Source organism: Dendrobates tinctorius, unplaced genomic scaffold, assembly GCF_039654945.1.
Source record: "Dendrobates tinctorius isolate UK_male_01 unplaced genomic scaffold, ASM3965494v1 ptg000202l, whole genome shotgun sequence".
NCBI lineage: Eukaryota > Metazoa > Chordata > Amphibia > Anura > Dendrobatidae > Dendrobates > Dendrobates tinctorius.
In genome coordinates, this window is record NW_027361869.1 from 9788915 (window position 1) to 9812378 (window position 23464).

General features: G+C 46.7%; 1 protein-coding gene across 1 annotated transcript in view; it reads left to right on the forward strand.

Annotated features, from left to right (window-relative positions):
* The first annotated feature begins 610 nt into the window (after positions 1-610).
* The window catches only part of LOC141057191 (eukaryotic translation initiation factor 3 subunit B), a 30201-nt gene continuing 7347 nt past the window's right edge, over positions 611-23464 (forward strand). Inside the window, exons 1-16 of the mRNA XM_073553734.1 lie at positions 611-1077; positions 7145-7337; positions 7759-7878; positions 7958-8015; positions 8195-8323; positions 9416-9573; positions 9984-10115; positions 10196-10262; positions 11927-11973; positions 12112-12322; positions 12400-12472; positions 19726-19848; positions 19963-20041; positions 20461-20599; positions 21331-21456; positions 21538-21615. Of these exons, the coding sequence (XP_073409835.1) occupies positions 945-1077; positions 7145-7337; positions 7759-7878; positions 7958-8015; positions 8195-8323; positions 9416-9573; positions 9984-10115; positions 10196-10262; positions 11927-11973; positions 12112-12322; positions 12400-12472; positions 19726-19848; positions 19963-20041; positions 20461-20599; positions 21331-21456; positions 21538-21615 (1866 nt within the window). The 5' untranslated portion in view covers positions 611-944. The remainder of the gene's footprint in view (positions 1078-7144; positions 7338-7758; positions 7879-7957; positions 8016-8194; positions 8324-9415; positions 9574-9983; positions 10116-10195; positions 10263-11926; positions 11974-12111; positions 12323-12399; positions 12473-19725; positions 19849-19962; positions 20042-20460; positions 20600-21330; positions 21457-21537; positions 21616-23464) is intronic.

A 23464-nucleotide genomic window follows, 5' to 3' on the forward strand; every position in this document is an offset into this window, starting at 1 on the left:
CGAAGACACTTGGTTAGCACCTGAGCATGCTCAGATAACACTTTATAGCAGAAAACATAGGCGCAAAAATGCTCCCATATTACGGCACTATTGCCTTGACGACCCTTTATGCATTTGTATAGACAGATGTCCAATAATCCAGTCTGCTCCTTCAGATCCCGTTCACGTCTGCGCTCCCATAGCCAAATTACATCTATTTTTCACGTTTCAGCTCTCGTTTTCTGCTGCCATTGCCATATGGAGCTATTTAATTTGTAAATTTGAATGACACCATTCACTTTACCATATAACGTACAGAATTATTTAATTCCTCTCAGGATAATGGGAAAGCTGGGTATCAGGCGCTGAAAAGCTAGAAGCCACCCAGCTTTCACCAGAAACAGAACATGACACATTTCGCTTCATGAATGCGTTTTTGGTCATAAATTTTTATTAACAGAGTGATTTTAGTAGCATTTTATTAAACTTTCAGTCACGAACGTGACGCGACACGACAACAACGCCGCCCGCCCGCGCACACTGCACTGAGGCGTCAGCAAGAACGCAACTTGGCGGCGGCCATCTTGGATCAATCCACTTCTTGCTCGCAGGGGGAGGCATTTTTCACAGTGGCGCTTCCAATATTTTTACATTAAAAGATAAGTGACTGGTTAGAATATTATCAGGAGGCTAAATCATATTCATATTTAATACAACAGTGATATCCATCAGTTTTGCAGTTTAGGTTAGTAAGGTGGGCCATGACTAGGGAGGTGTCCTCCCCTCTGCGCCATGTTAGTTCGCTCCTTTTCCGCCCGGCGCCGGGTCCTGTGCACATGGCCCGCTAGTACCGCGAAGCCAGGGGCTTCCCTTCTAGGTGACGGTAAAGCACCGAAGGCGGTAACCGGTCACTTCGTCCAGCACCACGGAGACTCCGAGCAGCAGCAGAGCGGAGAGAGCGGGCAATGCACCGGGCGGATAACGCGCTAGACGGGCCTGAGCCAGACATGGAGGAGGAGGAGGCGGCCACTGAGGAGGAGGAGGACGAGATGTCGTTCAGTGACCCGGAGGACTTCGTGGACGAGATCACGGAGGAGGGTGAGGACGGCAGTGAGGGGGGCCCTCTGTTTGGGTCTCCAGCTGCTGGGGAACTACAATTCCCAGCATGCACTTGCAGCCTAGATACTTAGACCTAAGGAAAACTGTCTTGTTATTTAACCCTTTGTCTTTGCACTTCTATTTTTTGCCCTCCCCCCTAGAGCTGTAACACTTTTTTTTTATTTATTTTTTTATTTTTTGCCAGACGAGTTGTAGTTGTGAATGGCGCCATTCATGTTACCATCTGGAGAATAAGGCTGTGTGCACACGATGCAGATTTAGTGCGGATCCGCACTGTGATTTACAGTACCATATAAATCAATGGAAAAAAAAAAAAAGCTGTGCAGACGCTGCAGAAAACAGAGTGCGGATTTGCTGCGGTTTTTTCAAACAACTGCATGTGACTTCTTTTGTGCGGTTTTCCACCCGCTCCATTCTCCAAATCCGCAGGGAAAAACCGCAGTAAATCCGCAAAGAAAAAGGAAGAAATCCGCAGGAAAAATGTCAGTCATTGGACCTGCGGATTTCGTGATCTGTGCACAAAAAACGCATGCACAGAATCCGCACCATGTGCGCTCAGCCTTAGGAAAAAAATCCCAAATTTGGTGAAATTGTAAAAAAAAAATCTGGTTTTGTTTTTTTTTTATTTTCCTAATTTTTTAGGGGCGGCAGGGTTTTTACGGGGGTCGCTGTGATCTGGAAGCCTGAATGTCTAGTAGGTCTGTACGATTACGGCGGTAACAAACTGCGTGTATTTTATTTTTCTGTCAGTCTGTGTGCACACGCGGAGTCGTCACAGATCCAGCGGAATGGATGGGATTTATTGAAATCTTGTAGTCAGTTTGTTTGTTTTTTTTTTTTTTTTTAGGCAGAGTAAACAGACCTGCGATGCGAGTTTCAAATCCGCAGCGTGTCCGTTTCTCTTGCGGGTGCGCCGATTTTGACTGTATCAATAAAGTTTTGTTAGGCTGTGTGCCCACGATGCGATTTTGCCGTGATTTTCGGCGCGAAAACGTTTAAAAACCGTGTACAGAACGCCCCCCCATGTATTCCTATGGCATTCCGCACATGCTGTGCTAATGCTGCGCTTTTTTCCGCGGCGGAATCGCATCGCTGAAAAAAATCACAGCATGATCATTCTTTTGTGCGGAATCGCAAAGAATTGCCGGTATTCCACACCCATAGGAATGCATGAGAATCACTTACTTCCCGCATGTGGCTATGCCCACCATGCGCGAAGTTAAGCGTCTCATGTGCGGTTGGTACCCACGGTGTGGAGGAGAGGAGACTGTCCTCCAGGCCCTGGGTACCATACCCCTGTAAAAAAAAAAAGAATAAAAAATAAAAAATCGGGGTATATTTACCTTCCGGCGTCCCGCGCTGCATTCCCGGCCTAGCGTTCCCAGTAATGCCTTGCGGCAAGGCTTTGTGATGACGTGGTCTCGCGTGACTAGCAGTCTCGCGTGACTCTAGCAGTCTCGCGAGATCGCTATAGTAACGCGAGACCAACGTCATCACAGGTCTCGCAAGGCATCGCTGGGAACGCTGAGGCCCTGGATGGTAGCGCGGGGCGTCGGAAGATAAATATACCCCGATTCTTTTATTTTTTTTATCATTTTTAGCATCTTATCTTTTACTATTGAGGCCGCATAGGCGGCCTCAATAGTAAAAAGCTGCTCACACTTGTCAAACACTGTTTGACGAGTGTGACCAACCTGTCAATCACTTTCCAAGCGATGCTTCAAATCGCTTGGAAAGTGCTTGAGAAAATCGCGAACAGAATCGCGGTGAAATCGCGCGGAAAAAACGCGCGATTTCTGGGAAGGAGTCCGGTTTTCATTGTGCGTTTTAAAACGCTACGTGGCCCATAGCCTTAAGGTCAGATAGCGGGAAGTATCAAACCCAAAGCAGCTTTATTTAAAGCACAACACCACAACGAGACACACAAACTGCAATGACAAAAACGTGTTAAAAAAGCACTAAAAATAATGCAAGTAACTTTCCGTAAATACTCATGTATAAGCCGACAACCCCCAAACACCCCCCCCCCCGTAATATTGCCATAAAAAAACTGGGAAAACTTATTGACTCGGGTATAAGCCAAGGGAGGAAAATGCAGCAGCTACTGGTAAATTTTAAAAACGAAAATAGATACCAATAAAAGTAAAATTAATTGAGACATCAGTAGGTTAAATGTTTTTGAATATCCATATTGAATCAGGAGCCCCACATAATGCTCCATACAGTTCATGATGGGCCCCATATAATGCTCCATAAAGGTTAATAATGCCCCCATAATATGCTCCATAGATTATGCCCCATATAATGCTCCATATATCTTGATGGCCCCATATGCTGCTGCTATTAAAAAAAAAAAAAAAAGACATACCTGTTGTCGCTGGGGGCCAGGTGCCGATGTCACCGCTGGCTCAGGTCCCCGACACCTGCGATATTCACCTGTCCCCGTTCCACCACCGTGCGCCGCTCTATCTTCCAGGTCCTCTGTCAATGATAGTGCGCGCCCTCTGCCTGAACAAACTACATCATTGCGCCCTCTGACCTGAGCGTCACAGCCCGAGGACGCGGAAGACAGCACAGCGCGGCGGTGGAATGGGGACAGGTGAATATAGCATGACTCCACCGTCCTCCCCGTCATACCCCTTCCTGGCGTGTTTCTGAAGTCCCTGCTTCTCCCATGGTCTCGGTGCCGCAGCTCTTCCAGTGTTCAGTGGTCACATGGTACCGCTCATTAAAGTCATGAATTTGCGCATGTTCATGACTTTAATGAGCGGTACCACGTGACCGCTGAACACTGGAAGAGCTGAGGTGCCAGAGACCATGAGAGAAGCAGGGACTTCAGAGACCGCGCCAGGAGGGGATGAGTATGATCTGACACCCACGCTCCCCCTCCCCTGCCGACCCCCGGGACAATTACTCGAGTATAAGCCGAGAGGGGCACTTTTAGGCTATGTGCCCACGTATGCAGAAAATTCCTGAGCAAAACCTGATTCCTTCCCAGGAAAATCCGCATTTTTATTTTTTGCGTTTTTGTCGCGCTTTTTTTACGCGTCTTTTGTGTGTTTTTTTCCAGACCATCCACTTTCTCATTGAATATAGTTGGAAATGCGTTTTTTTCCGCAAAATTAATGAACATGCTGCGTTTTTGCCGCGATGCGTTTTTTTAATGTGGAAAAAAAAACGCATCATGTGCACAGAAAATGCAGAATGCATTATAAGAATGGGATGCTTAATGTATGCGTTAAATTTTAAGCGTTTTTGCATGTGAAAAAAAGCGCTTACGTGGGCACTCAGCCTAAAAAAATGGGCTGAAAATCTCGGCTTATACAATATACGGTAATAGGAGCAGAGATTCTGCAATATCAAGGGTACGTGCAGACGATCAGTAAACGCTGCAGGTTGGATGCTGTGTACTTGTGCAGCGTCCACCCCGCAGTGGCCAGATGTTACAGCACAGCGGAGGAGGACATGCGGCACGTCTTTCCAGACCGCAGCATGTCAGTGTCACCCGTACAATGTATTGGATGTGGTGAATCCTCACGGTTCAATGATAACATGCGGATTCACCCGCGTTCAATAGACCGCAGCGCTTTGGATGCAGCGGACGTGCGCTGCATCCAAAGCGCTGTCACTTCCAGGTCGTTATGGGAAAGTAACGTTAGAGCTGTGTTCACACGTTGCGTTTTTATGCTAATTTTCAGCCGCGTTTTACAGGACCAGCAAAGTGTGAGACCTCAGAATTCTCAGGCACTCAGCTTGGTTTTTGTCCTCAGTATTTTGTGCAATACTTTTTTTTTTTTTTGCAGAATGGAGCATGTCACTTTCAGCTTTTTTCTGTCTTTTTCACCCATTAAAAGCAATGGGTGGTGCGAACAATGCAGGTATCAGGCATTGGTGCCAAAATCTGATGAAAATCAGATTTTTTTTTTTTTTATGCGCTAAACTTTTATTGGCATGCACAAGAGACACACATGTACTCTGACAAAAACGCAGGAAAAAAAAAGCACCAAAACAAACCAAAACCTGCAGGAAAAAAACACGTGTGAACATAGCATAATAGTGAAGCAAAAAAAAAATTGTCCCCATATGTTTTTATTATTTACATTGAAGGAAGGTTTGTTTCCCCCCTTTGTCTAGAAGAATTTTGATGCTGTTTTGGGACACATGATGATTTGAGATGATTATTTTTATAGCGGTTTTTGGGAGATTTGTTGGCATATATATTACGAGGAAATAATCCTCCCTCATGGATGCGGCAATATCAAATATGTTAATTTTAATTAAGTGGAGCGTTCCTTTTTTTTTCTTATATTTTATTAAACTTTTTTTTGCCCCATTTTTATGTTGTTCTCATGGGGAACTTGGAACCTGTGATCACTTGTATATCCTCAGCCGACATCATGTGCTATACATACACAGCGGATGTCAGGAAGGATTTAAGCAATACAAATTTGCTTGTCCGGTCTAAAATGGCAAGTGTGCTGTTACCCTGCGTGACTGCAGACTTGTGAATTTTCACACCGCTTGCACTGCACACTGTCAGGATTCTCCTGTGTCAGCGCTATGAACGAGAGTCACGTGTCTGCAAGTATGCGCTATGCACACACCCGGCCAGATGGACACGACCTCGCTCAATGCAAGTGTCTAGTCGGATTCTGGCTGGGAGTATGCATATTGCATGTTTACAGTCACGTGACCATTGTTCCTAGCAAGGATTCAGGAGAATCCTGACAGCGTGCAGTGCACACGGTGTGAGAGGTCACAATTCTGCAGTCACACTGCTCAAAAAAAACATAAAACCCGTCAAACAAATGTGCAAAGATGGAGCCTGATGGACCCGATATAAGGTTCCCTATGTCCTTCACTAAATTGTGCGAATTGTACTGTCGTAGAAGAGTCTCCTGTGCGTTATGGAGGGAGCTGAGTGCGTCAGCCCCTAGGTTTTGGGGCTCTCTGCATACAGACTCCCATTGATCAGAGTGCCTGACGTGTCAAAAGTTTTCCAATAAGTGCAGTTATACTCTAAAGAAAAAATAGTAGCTGCAGATTGAAACTAACCCACATGTGTAGACCGGGCGGTTCTTCTGTGGCTTTGCCATGTGGTGGGTACACCCTAAAGGACAGCCGAGAATACTGATAACCGGCTCTTGCGCAAGACTAGTAACTACTACAAAGCTAATCATCCACCAAAGCTTTAAACGCAACACTCCTTCTCCCCCTCCAATGCACTGATGCATGGTGGGCTTTGTAGTAGCTCAGGACCTGCAGCTGCCGCCGGGGACCACAGGAGAGGGCTGGCTGTTGATGATGTCCTTGTCTTGCCAGCGCAGCACATATGTGCGTGTTCCTAGCGGGTGCAGAGAGGCTGTATAACATGCACTCTGTATAGATACAGACTACAGAGACCGTTACGTCTGATGCCGTGAGACATTATAACTCCAAAGTTAGTGTACATGGACGGTTGCAGCGGGTCCCGTTCCGCTGGGCCCCACCGTCCTCTGCATGGCTGACATGTAATGTGATCTCAGATGTCTGGCTGTTTGCCTGCAGCGTGACTCAGTAATATCAGCTGATGGCCCCGGGGGCTGCGTTCCCTGATGACACCGTGCCGCTCCTGACCAGTTAGGGTCTGATATAGCAGTTCTGCTATGTTCATGTGAATGGGCTGCCTGGTGGGTAGTGTCACTGTGCTGGAGAAAGGTCGGAGAGGTCACTGCTGTTTCCTTTGCAATGTGGCCTCTCCTAGTCCATGAACCTTTCCCACCACCATGTATTGCACTGGCTGTGAGCGTTTTCTGTGCCATGCATAGAGAGAGTGGGGAATCTGTCTAGTTGTTTTTACATATAACCAAAGAGGCTGTAAGACCCTCCTCTGCATTATGTCAAGGGAGCAAGAATGGCTCGGGCAGGTTGCATGCCGCTGACTGTGCCCGTCCCTTTTTCATCCCTTTGCGCATGTAGAGATGAGCAATGGATCCTTTTAGGTGATCGCTCTCTGGCATATGGAAGTAATTGTTTTTTTTTTTTTTTTAATTGTTTATTTCCCTAGAATTACTTGATGATATCCTAAAAGATCGCCCTCAGGAAGCAGACGGTATTGACTCCGTGGTCGTGGTGGATAACGTACCACAGGTTGGACCTGACCGCCTGGAGAAGCTGAAAAATGTCATCAATAAAATTTTCTCCAAGTTTGGAAAAATTACCAACGAGTATTATCCGGACGTGGATGGGACAACTAAAGGGTGTGTATCCGAAAATAAAAAAAAGTGGCGATGCTGGAGGAAGCCATGTAAAGCGAGTCTGTTAAACTAAATAACTGATCAAACCAAGCACAGACACTCTGTGCACTCTTGGTGTGGCTGAACGGTTGAGTGCATCTTCCCACTCGCCTACCTTTTCCTCGATAGACAGCTTTGGCTTTACAGGAGCGCAATAAGTGTGAAAATCGATGGAAATCATGAAGGTGGGAAGCTGCGCTGAACTTAGTGGTGCCCCGAGCGCCTCTGCTTGGTTTGAACAGCCATTTTGTGCTGACCGACTCCTTTTAACGGAGATGTTCTTTGCAGTCCGATGTCTGAAGATAAGTTCTTGCGCTTGGTTTCCAGACTTCAGAAGCCACAAGAGGTTCATTTTCTAATTTATTTTGTTTTTGCTGTACCCTAGGTACATTTTCCTAGAGTATGCACTACCAGCTCAAGCTCAGGACGCCGTGAAGAACGCGGACGGATACAAGCTGGACAAGCAGCACACTTTTCGAGTGAACATCTTCACAGATTTTGACAAGTGAGTTCATTCAGATGTGATACGAGGCCTTTCTTTGCAGTAAAAAGATATAACTAACCAGTTGTTTCCACTCTTGCAGATATATGATCATTGGGGATGAATGGGAAGTCCCTGAAAAGCAGCCATTTAAAGACTTTGTAAGTGTATATTGTGTTTTCCTGGAGGGACAAGTACATGATTTTCTCTATGGGTGTAATGCTGTCTGTTATTACGTAAGAGTTTGACGTTGGCAGCGTGAATGATATGGGCTGAGTTGTGGGTGTACACCACTATAATTACATGTCTCACCTATCTTTTTTTTTTTTTTCTCTTCCAGGGTAACCTCCGATCTTGGCTTGAAGATCCAGACTGCAGGGATCAGTTCAGTGTTATATTCGAGTCAGGTGATAGGACGACGATCTTCTGGAACGATGTGAAAGAGCCAGTTCCAGTGGAGGAGAGAGCTGTACGTGGTTCAGTAGCATCATGGGAAGCCGTAGTGCTCTGGTGGAGGAGCCATCGTGCTCTAACCCTCTGTTTTCTCTGGAGTATATTCAAGTGTCAGATTTGCTGCAGACACATCTGTGATTGTTTTATTAATCTGGATGGGATTTGGAAAAAATCCATGCGTTTGATACAGAAACAAACTCATTTACATGATTTTTTAACATGATATTGGTTGCAACAGATATGTTATTATTAGTCTTTTCTCCATCCTAATATGTATTAATAAACCATCTCACCCGACAACTTTTTAAAACCAGACTAGGACGGCGCTTCCAGTTAGCGCTTGTAATACTCAGTGGGATGAGGTTTTTGCTATGTTATCTGATGACTGCATGAGGTAGGGGTTAAAACGCTGAACTTAGCCATGTGTCACAATTACGGCTGTGTTCTGTCGTTTACTTACAGTGAAATTTGACTCGCCTTGTGATTAACATTGCTGTGACTAGCTGTGTGTGAGCTCTGGTCTGGCTCCGCCCCTCCTGTGATAAGCAGCTCACTGTCTATAGAGAGAGCCTGATGAGGGCGGGATTAGCTTTCTGAGCTCTGCTTCATTCTAAATCTAATACTCTGTGTCAGAACAGCTGCACCCAGTAAACAAAGTGATACATTGTTAAAATCAGGGTCTCTTAGCCTACATCATGCCGCTCTCAGATGAGGTAGCAAAAACCTGCTGACAGATTCCTTTTGAAAGGAGTCTGTCAGCACAACCTGACCAAAACAAGCAGAGGCTCTCTGTGCAGTGCTTTGACAGATCCATATAGTTCAGTGCACCTTCCCACATACTTATTTTCCCATTTATCTATGCCATCCTTTTGCTTGTTTAACAGCTCTGAGACTGAAAAGGATGGCGATAGAGGGCAAGTAGGTGGGAAGGGGCGCCGAACCGTTTGGCCACACCGAGGGTGCACAAAGCGCCTGTGCTTGGTTTGAAGTCATTTTGTGCTGACAGGCTCCCTATAAATTTGACAAGTGCAATTATTTAGTCTCCTGCTTGGTCATTTTTTTTTTTTAATTAAAATAGTTGAAGTCTTTTTTTTATTTTTATTTTTAGCGATGGACTGAAACATATGTGCGTTGGTCTCCAAGAGGAACTTACTTGGCCACTTTCCATCAGAGAGGAATTGCACTTTGGGGAGGAGAGAAATTCAAGCAGATCCAGAGGTTTAGCCATCAAGGTGTACAACTCATTGACTTTTCTCCATGTGAAAGGTGGGTACGTTTTGGTATTGGTCTAAAGGGGAACCTGATATTAGGACTACGGGCAGCATAAATGGGACATTGACTTTGTGATTGCTGTCAGGTCTGATTTTTCTAAATTATTTCTGGGATTAAATTAATGTATTGCTGCAATTGCACAGCCAGTGTCTTATCCTTCCTGTGGTTTGGGCAGCATAATCTGACAGGTTCTCTTTATAAAATAAAAAGGTTTCTTTATCGCTTCATTGGGGGACACAGGAAACCAAATATCAGACGTTCGGCCTCCAGCGGATCTGCTCTTTGGAAGGGCCACAGCTTTCTAGTCTTTATGTTTTGGCTCCACTGGTTATTGAATTATCCTGTTCATGGGTTGTTGTTTTTTTTTTTTTTGCAGCTAAAATGTTCCTTTTATTTTCTCGTAGGTATCTTGTTACATTTAGCCCTCTTATGGACACTAAGGACGACCCTCAAGCCATTATTATCTGGGACACCTTGACTGGACAGAAGAAGAGAGGATTCCACTGTGAGAGCTCAGCGCACTGGCCAATTTTTAAGTATGTAAAGTAATCTTATATGTTTTTATGCTTGCCATTGACTTGTTGCAAGTGCCTGAGCATCTTTCACCTTTCTGCAGGTGGAGTCACGATGGCAAGTTCTTTGCTAGAATGACTCCAGACACGCTCAGCATTTATGAAACTCCTGTAAGTATTTCACCAACTTTTTATAATCTGTTTGTTCGAGCATAGAGGGCAGTCTCTAAGGACTGTTAAGAAAATGCTTCTTCACTTAGGGTCAGTTCACACTGTGGTGCAGTATACATTGGGAGGATTTCCTCCGCTCCGAATATGCCACTGTGTTGCCTTTGACTCTTATGTTAAAGAAAAAAGTATACTTCTAATGCTGGATGCCTCCATACAGACTGCACTATTCCAAACTTATCTATATGTTTACCATAAAGTGCTGCAATCCCTTGTAGGTTAGTTGTCCTTTACAAACAAAAAAGTAGGTTGGATATAAAGAAGAACTACTTGCTATTATTTAGGGCTTATTTGCAGGGGATGTCCTGTATTTCACGAAAAACAATCCCCAAAATAAAATATATTAACACAATTTAGTTGAAATACAATTTATTGAAAAATGCTACTCTAACATTTAATTTTATCAATTAGCCAGTAGATGGCGCCACATAACAAATAGGGAAAGGTATAACGATATAAATGACTGTAGTATTCATCAAATAAGACCTACAAATTCCAAAAAGAATTTTACCTAACATGTAAACGACAAATAGATGTGGTATCAATTCCTTTTGGAAACTGTAGGTCTTTATTATGTGGTGTCATCTACTGGCTAATATATTAATATTTTAATTAGCATTTTTCCATAAATTGTATTTAGACAAAAATTAGTGTTAATCCTATGATCCTGATTCAGTTGTATATTTTCTTATTTGATCTGCTGTTCTCATGGTGCACAACCATATACACCAGTACTATAGTGGTGGGTACATACCATATTTATTCTGGTTTATCTAGTTAAATTTACAAATATTGTTCTATATGTACTTGGACTGGGTGCTAATATTGATTTACCCCCAAAAGAATTGCACTCATCGTACCCCAAACAATTATGGTAGAGTTTAAATGTGGAGGTGCTCTCACGCCACATCTGTGTCATTGTCAGATCCCCCTGAGAGCGGGTGGCTCCCCCTGGTGACCGGATGCAGAAACAGCGCTCGTTAGTGGAGCGTAGTCATACTGGTACCCGATCTGTGTATCTGAGCTGTATTGCAATGCAGCTGGAATGGCGAGGGACCTGACAGTGACGCAGTTCTCTGTGTGAGAGCCCATCCACCATTGGCACTTGCAAACTCTTAATTGTTTGGGGTCTGGTGAGTGCGATTCTCTGGGGATTGCCTGTATTTGATGAAGGGTCCTCCTGTATTCTTTAACTTTTTTAGCTGCTTGGACACTGTCTTATTGAATCACAACTAGGGCTTATTTTTGGAGTAGGACATATTTTAAACATACTCCAAAAAGCCTGAATGCTAGGACTTATTTTCGGGGAAACATGGTACTTCACTCCTAGTCTCTACTTCCTGCAGTGATTGGCTGCAGCGGTAAGTAGTGACTTGCATAGAGCAGCATAAGGGGATTGATAGTACAGCGGCTCTGGATATTACTGAATTGATGGATGATAATAGGAGCTGATCTCCTGTACCCGGCAGCAGCAGTTCTGATCCCTTCAGTACTGCGGGCGCTGATCTTTGGGGTGGTGAATCCGCACCGACGTGGTAATGATGACCAATTTGATGGGTCTTTTATGCTTTGACAACTTTTTTCTTTTTTTCTTTCCTTCCTTTTAGTCTATGGGCCTTTTGGATAAGAAGAGTCTGAAGATTACAGGGATAAAGTAAGTGAAAAGCTGCTATTTTGGACTGCTTTGTCTTGCAAGCTTTATTTTCTTTAAGGGGTGGAGGTTTACAGAACGTATCGGCCTGAAAAAAGGCGTTGTGTGCACATGCCCTTACAAGTGCATTTTTCTGTTCAGAGACTTCTCATGGTCCCCGGGCGGTAACATCATAGCATTCTGGGTCCCTGAAGATAAAGACATCCCAGCCAGAGTGACGCTAATGCAGCTGCCATCCAGACAGGAGATCAGAGTCAGAAACTTGTTCAATGTGGTCGACTGCAAGTTGCACTGGCAGAAGAATGGTGACTATCTGTGCGTGAAGGTGGACCGGACTCCTAAGGGCACGCAGGTAGGCTCCTGTCTGGGTGTGCTCTGCCATCAAGTCGCTTTGTGACTGCTTAGAAGTCTTTCTTATCTCGCACATAGGGTGTTGTGACCAATTTTGAGATCTTTAGAATGAGAGAGAAGCAAGTTCCAGTCGACGTAGTTGAAATGAAAGGTAAGCCATCCCCTTGAAAATAACTTGTGCTGCCTAACGGTGTCACATGAGTTTTTTTTGCTTGTATTGGCTCAGACCAGAGTCTTTAAAGGGTTATTCCCATCTTAGACATTTTTGTCATGTCTTGGCCACTTGAATGATGAAAAGGCATCTAATATGTCGCTTTGTTCAGCTCCATTCACTTCCGTGTGTGTTGCTGTGTGTTGGGGCACAGAGGTCAAAACAGTGCCACGTTGGGCTTAATCAGGAAAATTAGAAACTTGCATAGAAGGACTTTTCTTTATCGCCTTATTGGGGACACAGATTACCATGGGTGTATGCTGCTGCTGCTAGGAGGCTGACACTATGCAAAACAAGAAAATTAGCTCCTCCCCGGCAGTATACACCCACCGACAGGCACCAAGCACCTCAGTTTGTGCTTAGTGTCTGTAGGAGGCGGACCGGGATCTCCCCAGATCCGCATTTAATCTTTTCTTTTCAGGTTTTTTAGTTGTGTTAATGTTTTCCCTTTATTTTCCAGATACAGCATCAGGAAACAGGATGTGAGTTCATCCTGCTTTTCCAATTAATGCGGCTGAGCGAGCAATGTGGTATTGCCCACATCGCAACTCTCAGGCCCGCAGGCAGGACCTTCCCCTATCACCCTCGGGTGTTATGGGCCATGGATGGATGCCCGGTCCTAGCCGATTCCCCTCCTCATCCCTCTCCCAGGACAGGGCTGAGAGGAAGACGGCGGTCGCCAGCGGTGACGTTTCCCCTGACACTGGGATTGGAGCTGTCTTCTGCACCATACGGACTTGGTGCGGGTACTGAGGATCGCCTCTCCCAGCGGCCTGCGCTCTATCGTGGGCTCCTGCGTTCATCATCTTCAGGGACATCAGGTAAGCTTATCTGAATGTTCCCTTCAGCCCCGCTCTCAAAGATCTATTACAAGGACCCATTCAATCCTGTCTGCAGCTATCACAGCCAGTACAGCGCTGTTCCTAATACGCGCCCTGCAACCCCCTCACACATTGTCAATCGGTACCTCTCTCCTCCTATTTGAATTCCCCGCTCTTTTGGGACAGCGCTCTGGCAGGCGCGCGCTCCTTCTGTCACCGGGGGGGGGGGGGGGGCGGGGGCTTCCACGGTCAGCATTCCCGGTGCCCCCTTCTCCAGCCCATCATTTAATCTGCGGTGGTATACATGGTTTCTTGGCGCCAGGCGCGCCGTCGCTAGTGAAAGCAGAGGGAGCGCTTTCATTTTCAAAAGCGGTCCTCCCTCTCCCTCTTTCTTCGCACGCTTCTCCAGCCTATCTCAGGGCTGCTTTCACTTCTGCCCTGTCAGCATGACTTTAACCGCGCCCCCCCCCCCCTCGGGTCTCAGCCAATCACACGGTGCGGCGGCTAAGCCCCGCCCACCGCCAGCGTCCTTTTCCGGTCTTTGCTGAGCATCTTCCTCCCTCTTCTCCGGATCGTTTTCTGGGTGACACAACGCTGTTCTGTCTGCTTCTGAACCTCGGTAGGCTCGACGCTCACTCTCCCTGACGCTTGACTTAGCTTCCCCCCAGCAGTTTCATTCAGGTAGTATTTCTACCACAGAGACTTATGCCCAACCCTGCAAGGGCCTTCTGTTCTAGACCCACCGCTATTCACTACGCCTGCGCGCGCTGTAAAAAGAAGTGGGCATCAGGTCAGTCGTCTCCCCTCTGCCCGTCCTGCAGCCCTTCCTCCATGTCTGCCCCTCAGGAGCACTCCGAGCCCCGGGTGGAGGCCGCCCCACCCCCTGAGTGGGCCGTGGCGATGTTTCAGTCGGTTTCTGATCTGACAAAAGTGTCTCAATCGCTGGTCCAGGTCTTAGAGCGGTTACCTCAGTTATCCGCAGCCACCTGTGCACCGACCGCCTCTCACGGTGAGTCGCCAGCACCTGACCGCGATCCTCAGACGGACAAGCCAGGTAGGGGCTCTAGGAAGCGGGTCCTGTCTGGCTCTTCTTCCAGTTCGCAGGGTCCCTCCGCTTCTCTCCGGCTACGCCCTTCGTCTCCATCCTCAACAGACGATCCTAGGTCAGACGATTCCCAATCTGGATCTGACTCAGAGACGGACAACATAGCTAGAACTCGGGATATGGTAGATAGTCTCATATCGGCTATATACCAAACACTCAAGATAAAGGAGGATAAGGCACCCCCGCAGGAATGCTCTGTTTCCTTTAAGAAAGCGAGGCCTCCATCTCGAACCTTTCCTAATAATAAAGAGTAAGACACTTCCTTAGCCAATCACTGGCAACATCCTGAGAAACGTTTTTCAGACCGCAAGTACTTAGATGTACTATATCCCTTCGATGCGGATCTAGTCACGAAACGGACTAAAGCTCCCGAGGTAGATCCTCCAGTTTCTCGTATTTCCTCTAAGACGGTTCTTTCCCTTCCAGACGGAGCTTATCTTAAAGACCCAACAGACAGGCAAATAGAGTCGTTGGCTAAGTCAATTTTTGAGGCATCCGGCACCTCCCTCTGTCCTATCTTCGCCTCTGCTTGGGTGGCGAGGGTCATTTCGGCTTGGGCAAAAATTCTGCGCAGGGGCATTTCAGCGGCAGCTCCTAAGGATGACCTGGCAGATTTAGCAGACCAAATTAATCATGTGGGCAAATACCTTTTGGCCTCCTTGGACGCAGCTGGGTGCGTAGCTAGAGTTAACAGCAACCTAGTGGCCATACGCCGCATTCTTTGGTTGAAGTCGTGGAATGCGGACACCACCTCAAAGAAGTCGCTCACCAACCTGACTTTTCACGGCACTAGGCTCTTTGGCGCCAAGCTGGATCAGATAATCTCAGATGCCACTGGTGGAAAGAGCACTTCCCTTCCCCAGTCCCGCCCTAGGAGGTTCTTTAACAGGAAGGCTTCTCGGCCATTTAGTTCCTTTCGCCCCTTCTCTCCCGCAGAAGGTTCATCCCAGCAGGACCGGCATCCTGCTTCCAGAGACCGGAGAAAGCCTTCTTATAAGCCGGCTCCCCGCTGGAGGTCCAGAGGTCAGCCCTCCAGGTCCTCAGGCTCCCGATCCGTCAGATTTTCATCTAAGTGACGGGTCACCCCCACCTGGAAATCTTTCCAGGGTGGGAGGCAGAATTTCCTCTTTCAAGGACGCATGGCTATCCGTTATCGACGACGCTTGGGTCAGGGAAATCATCACATCCGGATACAAAATCGAGTTTTCTTCCCCCCCCCAAACAGTCGCTTCTTTCTGTCTCGATCCCCAAGACAGCGGTCACAGATTCCAAGGTTCCTTCAGGCCGTCTCCTCCCTTCTTTCCGCCGGGGTCATCGTTCCCGTTCCTACAAACGAACGGTTTTCTGGGTTCTACTCGAATCTCTTCGTAGTCCCGAAAAAGGACGGCTCTCTTCGTCCAATTTTGGACCCCAAGTTTCTCAATCGCCACGTGAAGATCCGCCACTTCAAGATGGAGTCTCTGCGTTCGGTAATAGCCTCGATGGAACCCGGAGAGTTTCTCTGCTCTGTGGACATACAGGATGCCTACCTCCACATCCCCATTTCTCTGCGGCATCAGAGATACCTCCTCCGCTTTGCTATTCAGGACAATCACTATCAGTTCACGGCCCTCCCCTTCGGCCTAGCCTCCGCTCCCCGTGTCTTTACGAAGGTGATGGCAACAGTCATGGCCATCCTTCGGTCCAGAGGGATTCTTATCATTCCTTACCTGGACGATCTCCTGATCATGGGCTCGTCCCGCCAAGACTGTCTTCACAGTCTTCAGATAACCTTGGATGCCCTCAGACGCCTCGGATGGATAGTCAACAAGGAGAAGTCCATCCTGTGCCCTACCCAGCGTCTGACCTTTTTGGGCATGGAGTTCGACACGAATCTAGCCCGGGTATTTTTACCGAGGGACAAGTTTTCAACCCTTTGCAAGGGGATCCAGTCCCTACAACGCTCGAGGATCATGTCCCTTCGGTCCTGCATGAGGGTCTTGGGGAAGATGATAGCTTCCATGGAAGCAGTGCCCTTCGCACAATTCCATCCACTCTCGCCCTCTCCAACTGTTCCTCCTGTCAGTCTGGGACAAGACCTCGTTTTCTCTGGACCGCCCCATTCTTCTTCCGCTCAGAGTCAGACAATCGCTGACTTGGTGGACATTGCGGCGCCAGTTCTCCGCGGAAGGTCTTTTCTTCCGCCTCGGTGGCAGGTCATCACCACCGATGCCAGTCTCCTAGGATGGGGGGCAGTTTACCATCAGAAAACGGCCCAAGGGCGCTGGATCGCCCAGGAGACTCTTCTGCCCATCAACCTTCTGGAGATTAGGGCAATCTTCCTTGCTCTCCTTCGTTGGCAGCATCTCCTCGTAGGCAACCCAGCCCGCATTCAGTCAGACAACGCCACGGCCGTGGCGTACATAAACCACCAGGGCGGTACTCACAGCAGGCAGGTGATGTCAGAAGTGGCAAGGATACTGCGCTGGGCAGAGTTTCACGTTCCGGCGATCTCCGCTGTTCACATTCCAGGGGTGGAAAATTGGGCAGCTGACTTCTTGAGTCGCCAAGGTCTAGCGTCAGGCGAATGGTCCCTTCATCCCACAGTTTTCGGGCAGATATGCCAGCGTTGGGGAACCCCGGACGTCGATCTCATGACATCTCGGATGAACAACAAAGTTCCTCACTTTGTAGCCAGGTCCAGGGATCCTCTAGCCGTCGGTTGCGACGCCCTAGTAATTCCGTGGTCCCAGTTCCGACTGCCTTACCTGTTTCCTCTCCTTGCCCTCATCCCAAGAGTGGTCAAAAAGATAAAGTCAGAGGACATCCCTGTCATCCTAGTGGCTCCAGACAGGCAGAGACGCCCTTGGTACGCGGAGTTGGTAAACATGCTCGCGGACGTCCCCATGAGGCTTCCAGACCGTCCAGATCTTCTCTCACAAGGCCCCCTTTACCACCAGAATTCTCAGTCTGAGCTTAACCGCATGGCCGTTGAGGTCGCAATTCTGAGGGAATCAGGGTTTTCCAGCCGGGTCATTCAGACCATGATCAAGGCTCTGAAGCCAGCTTCCTCCCGCATTTACCATAGGTACTGGAAGGCTTTTTTCCGTTGGTGCGATAACGAGATTTTTCCACTGTCATTCTCCATTCCATCCATTCTTGGTTTCCTCCAATCTGGTTTGGATGCGGGCCTTTCCCTCAGTACTCTCAAAGGCCAGGTGTCTGCCCTAGCAATCCTCTTCCAGAAGGATCTAGCTTCCTTACCGCAAGTGAAGACTTTTCTCCAAGGAGTCGCCCATGTAGCTCCGCCTCATCGTTCTCCGATAGATCCATGGCATCTTAATCTTGTGCTTGGCGCTCTCCAGAAGACGGCGTTCGAACCAATCCAGGACATCCCTCTGTCTTTTCTTTCATGGAAGGTGGCTTTTCTAATCGCCATTACATCCATCAGGAGAGTTTCTGAGCTGGCGGCCTTATCCTGTCGTTCTCCATACTGTACCTTATCCTCCACCAAGATAAGGTTGTTCTCAGGCCAGTTCCATCCTTCCTTCCTAAAGTGGTATCTCCCTTTCACATTAACGAAGATATCGTCCTTCCATCATTTTGTCCTGCGCCTGCTCATCCTCTGGAAAAGTCGCTCCACAAACTGGATGTAGTGAGAGCCTTGCATGTATACCTTGCCAGGACCGCTTCTTTTCGCCAATCCGATTCCCTGCTTATCATTTCTGAGGGTCGCCGGAAAGGTTTTCCGGCCTCCAAATCCACGATTGCTCGCTGGATTCGGTCTACCATCCTGGAAGCCTACCGACTTCAGGAGAAACGGCCCCCTCCGGGAGTGAAAGCCCACTCCACCCGGACTGTAGGGGCTTCTTGGGCTGTGCGACACCAGGCTTCAACCTTACAACTTTGCAGGGCCGTGACCTGGTCATCTTTGCACACCTTTGCAAGGTTCTACAGGGTTCATACCCAGGCCTCGTCTGATGCAGCTCTTGGTAGGAAGGTTCTGCAGGTGGCGGTCACGCACCGGCCGACCTAAGCCCTTCCTACTGTCGTTCCTTTATTGCTGTTCCCACCCTCGGGGCTGCTTTGGAACGTCCCATGGTAATCTGTGTCCCCCAATAAGGCGATAAAGAAAGAGGGATTTTGGGTTCTTACCGTAAAATCCCTTTCTTGGAGCCTTTATTGGGGGACACAGCACCCTCCCTGTTTAAGTTGTACAGTGTTGGGTCTTCGAGTCCCTTGTTGGGTTGGTACATATGTTCATGGTTTTTGGTTGCTTCGCCTACTGCTTTCACCAACTGAGGTGCTTGGTGCCTGTCGGTGGGTGTATACTGCCGGGGAGGAGCTAATTTTCTCGTTTTGCATAGTGTCAGCCTCCTAGCAGCAGCATACACCCATGGTAATCTGTGTCCCCCAATGAAGGCTCCAAGAAAGAGATTTTACGGTAAGAACCCAAAATCCCTCTTTTGCAGTGATAATCTATGGGTGAGTTATTCCACTATATGCCCGTACAGTGGGATACAGTGCAGCCAACCACCGAAGGAATAACCTATACCTCCGACATAAGCAATGAACAGAATTCAATTCTGGTCATCTACAAAGTAATACTGAAAAGCTGCAAGACAGCATCCACGGGGTGTCCTCATATTTATAGCATTTTCCATTGAACTGAATGTAGAAATGGCATGTTCCTCCTTCTTTACATTGGTGATGGTGCCAGGCAAGACCCCTTTTGCCATTTTAGATGCAGGTCCCCTTGGTGCAGACCTCAGGTATCACTTGTGTGGATGTGCAATATATGATCGAGACGAACACTCCTTTATGCCTGGTTGGGTTTGTAGCCTTTTGTGATATAGATGTAGTAGTTGTCCAAAACTGGCGATAGTAGAGACCCCCCCATACACCTTAGTTAGCTGTTGGCCAAATGAGTGATCCATGGACCGCTATCGCCCCCATACACAGCAATGCTTGGCTCTGTGTTTTCTATGAGAAAGCTGCAGCCAGACTCCTCTGATAGCGGCCTATCTCTTGGGAGAACAAAAGGATCGGCTCTTGGAAATCAGCAATGCCGAAACCATCTTTCACCGTCATCTATCTGGAGAGAATCTGGAGGTCCCAATACACGTTACAGTCACGCTTTATTTGCAGGTTTGGTCTGTTAAGGCAATAGTCATAATAGAATATCATTGCAATGTGTTTTCCCAATGTGAGGGGAGTGCTGAAAATGAGCATTGTGGCTTTGTGCATCGGTAGCTGTGATCTCGTGCATGTAATCTTCTAATCTGTAGATGGCATCATCGCCTTTGCTTGGGAGCCTAATGGAAGCAAATTTGCTGTGCTTCATGGAGAAGTTCCTCGGATATCGGTCTCATTCTACCATGTCAAGAACAATGGGAAAATTGAATTGATAAGTGAGTTCACATCATTAGTTGCAGTGTTATTGATAAAATACATTTTTATCTGATTTTTGTAACCTGTGTTTATACGTGTATTACATTCTATTTTGTCTTTTATTTTTTCTTCAGAGATGTATGACAAGCAGCAAGCTAATACAATCTTCTGGAGTCCACAGGGTCAGTTCTTGGTCCTTGCAGGTTTACGAAGGTGAGACTAAAGATGTAATGCTGTATTCTATGTTGTGTGTTTCCTGTTTCTTTTTTTCGTTTTTTTTTTGTCAAAGGGTTTAAAGGTTTCTTTAGCTGTTCTCCGTCTCTTGAAGCAACTTGTGCTAATATGACAGCCTATGCTATGTCATGGCAAAATTGCATAATCTGCCCAAGCTGATCATAAAAGCACTGATTTATTCCCCTGACCGTGTCTTAATTCATCTTCTTTGTGAGATCCATATTTTTTTGTGCAGTGTGTGTGTAACATTTTGGAGAAAACTAAAACTTTTCCTCTGCTGGGCAGATCACCTTTCTCCCTCTTTTGACACAAAATGTAGTAGTGTGAATGGAGCCTTATGTGAAGAGGTTTTGCACGGGTCCCGGCTGCTGTTTTATTCACTGACTTTGTGCATGCAGCATGAACGGAGCCCTTGCCTTTGTGGACACTTCAGATTGCACCATAATGAACATTGCAGAGCATTATACAGCATCCGACGTGGAATGGGATCCGACGGGCCGTTACGTCATCACTTCAGTGTCCTGGTGGAGCCACAAAGTAAGACGCTTATCACTTTTTATTCTTCATTGTGCAATGTAGGTGCTAGCCTTTGCGCCCTGACATTGTCAAAAACTATTAAATCCCATAAAGGGGTATTCCTGAGTCATTTATGGGATATGGTACAATTGTCGGATAGATATGGGTCCCACCTCTGGCGCCTGCACTTGTGTCCATTGTGAGACCACTGCTGGATCCTGGCAAAAAGCTATACTCTCTCTGTTAGCTTCTATAAAAGTAATGAGTCAAGCACCAGTAAGACCTGTGGATCTGCCATCAATATCTAAAGTGGGAATACTCTTTAAACACAAATTTAATATCTGTAGCCAGTGTTAAAAAATGTTAAAAATATTTTCTTCATTATATTGGAGCAGTCGCTCCTGCATATTGACATCTCGGTTCAGTGGCCTAGTTGCCCCCGCTGGTCTGAACTGTGCGTCCGTCCCTGCCGCAAGCAGAGACGTCTTTGCCTCTGCAGCATTAGAGGGGCACAGGGGGTCTCTGACTAGTCGGATCCAGACATTTTCAGAGCAGTGCTTGCAAGCTCATTAGAAAAGACGCACTGCTAGTCCCCTTTAACTCCTTGCGCTTCCCCTCAAGTATAATTGATGATAAAATTTATTTTTTATTCCCGGATGAAAACTTTTTTTTTTATTATTATTTTTTTGCTTGTTCCTCAAGGTTTTAGATATTTTTAGTAAATATATTTTAGGTTTTTTTTGTATTCTTAGGTGGACAATGCATACTGGCTGTGGACTTTCCAAGGCCGACTTCTCCAAAAGAACAACAAGGACAGGTTTTGCCAGCTGTTGTGGAGGCCAAGACCGCCAACATTGCTTAGTCAAGATGAGATAAAGGTCCGTATTTTTGGGATTATTTTTTTTCGGTCTTTTTATGAGGAACAGCAGTAAACCGTTTGTTTTGTTTCTTCGTAATAGCAAATCAAGAAAGATCTCAAGAAGTACTCCAAAATATTTGAGCAGAAAGATCGCTTAAGCCAATCCAAGGCTTCAAAGGTAAAAATGTACTCATCTGCAGTGTTCATTGCAATGAAAATATATAATATACTATTAATATATAAATATTTATATATTATTATTATTGATATATATTAGTATTTATATATTACATATTAGTGGATCATTCTCATTTGTGTTTTTGCTTGTCATGGCTTTTCCTCATCTTTTTTTATTATGTCGTTTTTTGCCTTCCAAATATTTTCTGGTATATGCGTCGTAACTACAGCAATGTATGTCGCTGTATAGGTAAATGTCATGGATTATGAGGTCCATTGTTAATTAACCGCTTCTGGACCACCATCTGTCCGGGCGGTCCGGCTTCTACTAAAATGAGACCCAGACTACTCCGCTATGCAGACAGGAAGCTGCATTTCCCCTGTAACTTGAGCTAATGTAGCAGTCCCAGTTACAAGGAAAATAAGATTATTGTAATATTTAAATATTGAAATTAATGTAAGACCTTGTGAATAACAGGATTTTTGGGTTGCTTACCATAAAATCTGTTTCTCGGAGCCTTCATTGGGGGACACAGAGACCATGGGTGTACGCTGCTGCCACTAGAAGGCTGACACTATGCACAAAAAAGTTAGCTCCTCCTCCGCAGTGTACACCCCACCGACCGGCAGGCAATTCCTCAGTTAGTGAGAAAGCAGTAAGAGAAGTTAGGCTGTGTTCACACACAGCGTTTTTTTAGCGGTTTTTACCGCGGTTTTCACTATAAAACTGCTAAAAATAAGCTGCACAGTCATTTCTATGCATTTTGCACTTTTTGTGCACATTGATGCGTTTTTTACCGCGAAAAAAACGCATTGCGGTAAAAAACGCAGCATGCTCATTAATTTTGCGGATTTTTCCGCGGTTTTGGCTTCTCCCATGCGTTTTGAAACCGCCGCGGTAAAAAACGCATCAAAACCGCGCAAAAACCGCCGCGGAAAAATAAGTGCGGTTTCTGGGAAGGGATTCAGGTTTTTGTGCAGAAATTTTCTGCAATGTGTGCACTTAGCCTTACAGAATAGATTGAAAAACAGAACAGACAGCTCAACTGTAAATAACTAACAAAACATAAGAACAGGAGTTGTAGAACATGGGAGGGTGCTGTGTCCCCCAATGAAGGCTCCGAGAAACAGATTTTACGGTAAGCAACACAAAAATCCTGTTTTCTCTATCGCTTCATTGGGGGACACAGAGACCATGGGACGTCCCAAAGCAGTCCCTGGGGAGGGAGAACAAACTTCCATCAGGCCAGCGGACTCACCACCGCTGCCTGCAGAATCTTTCTACCTAGGCTGGCATCTGCCGAAGCATAGGTGTGGACTTTGTAGAATTTCACAAACGTGTGAACCGATGACCAGGTTGCAGCTTTGCAATGCTGCAGCGCGGAAGCTCTGTGGCGCACCGCCCAGGAGGCACTCACTGCCCGGGTAGAGTAGGCTCTAATTCCCGGAGGGGCCAATCCATGTTTGATCCGGTAGGCCTCCAAAATTGCCGATCTGATCCAGCGAGCAATAGTAGCTTTGGAGGCCGGCTGACCTTTCCGCGCCCCCTCTGGAATGATGAAGAGAGAGTCTGTCTTCCGCAAAGGAGTCGTCCTAGCTAGGTAGACCTTCATGGCCCTGACCAAGTCCAGCTTGTTCAAGGACCGCTCCCGAGGGTGAGCTGGACCCGGACAAAAGGACGGGAGAACAATGTCCTCATTCAGGTGGAAAGTGGACACCACCTTAGGAAGGAAAGAGGGCGGAGACCGCAGAACTACCTTGTCCTGGTGGAGTACCAAGAAAGGAGAGCGGCAAGAAAGGGCCGCCAATTCCAACACGCGCCGGATGGAGGTGATGGCTACTAGGAAGGC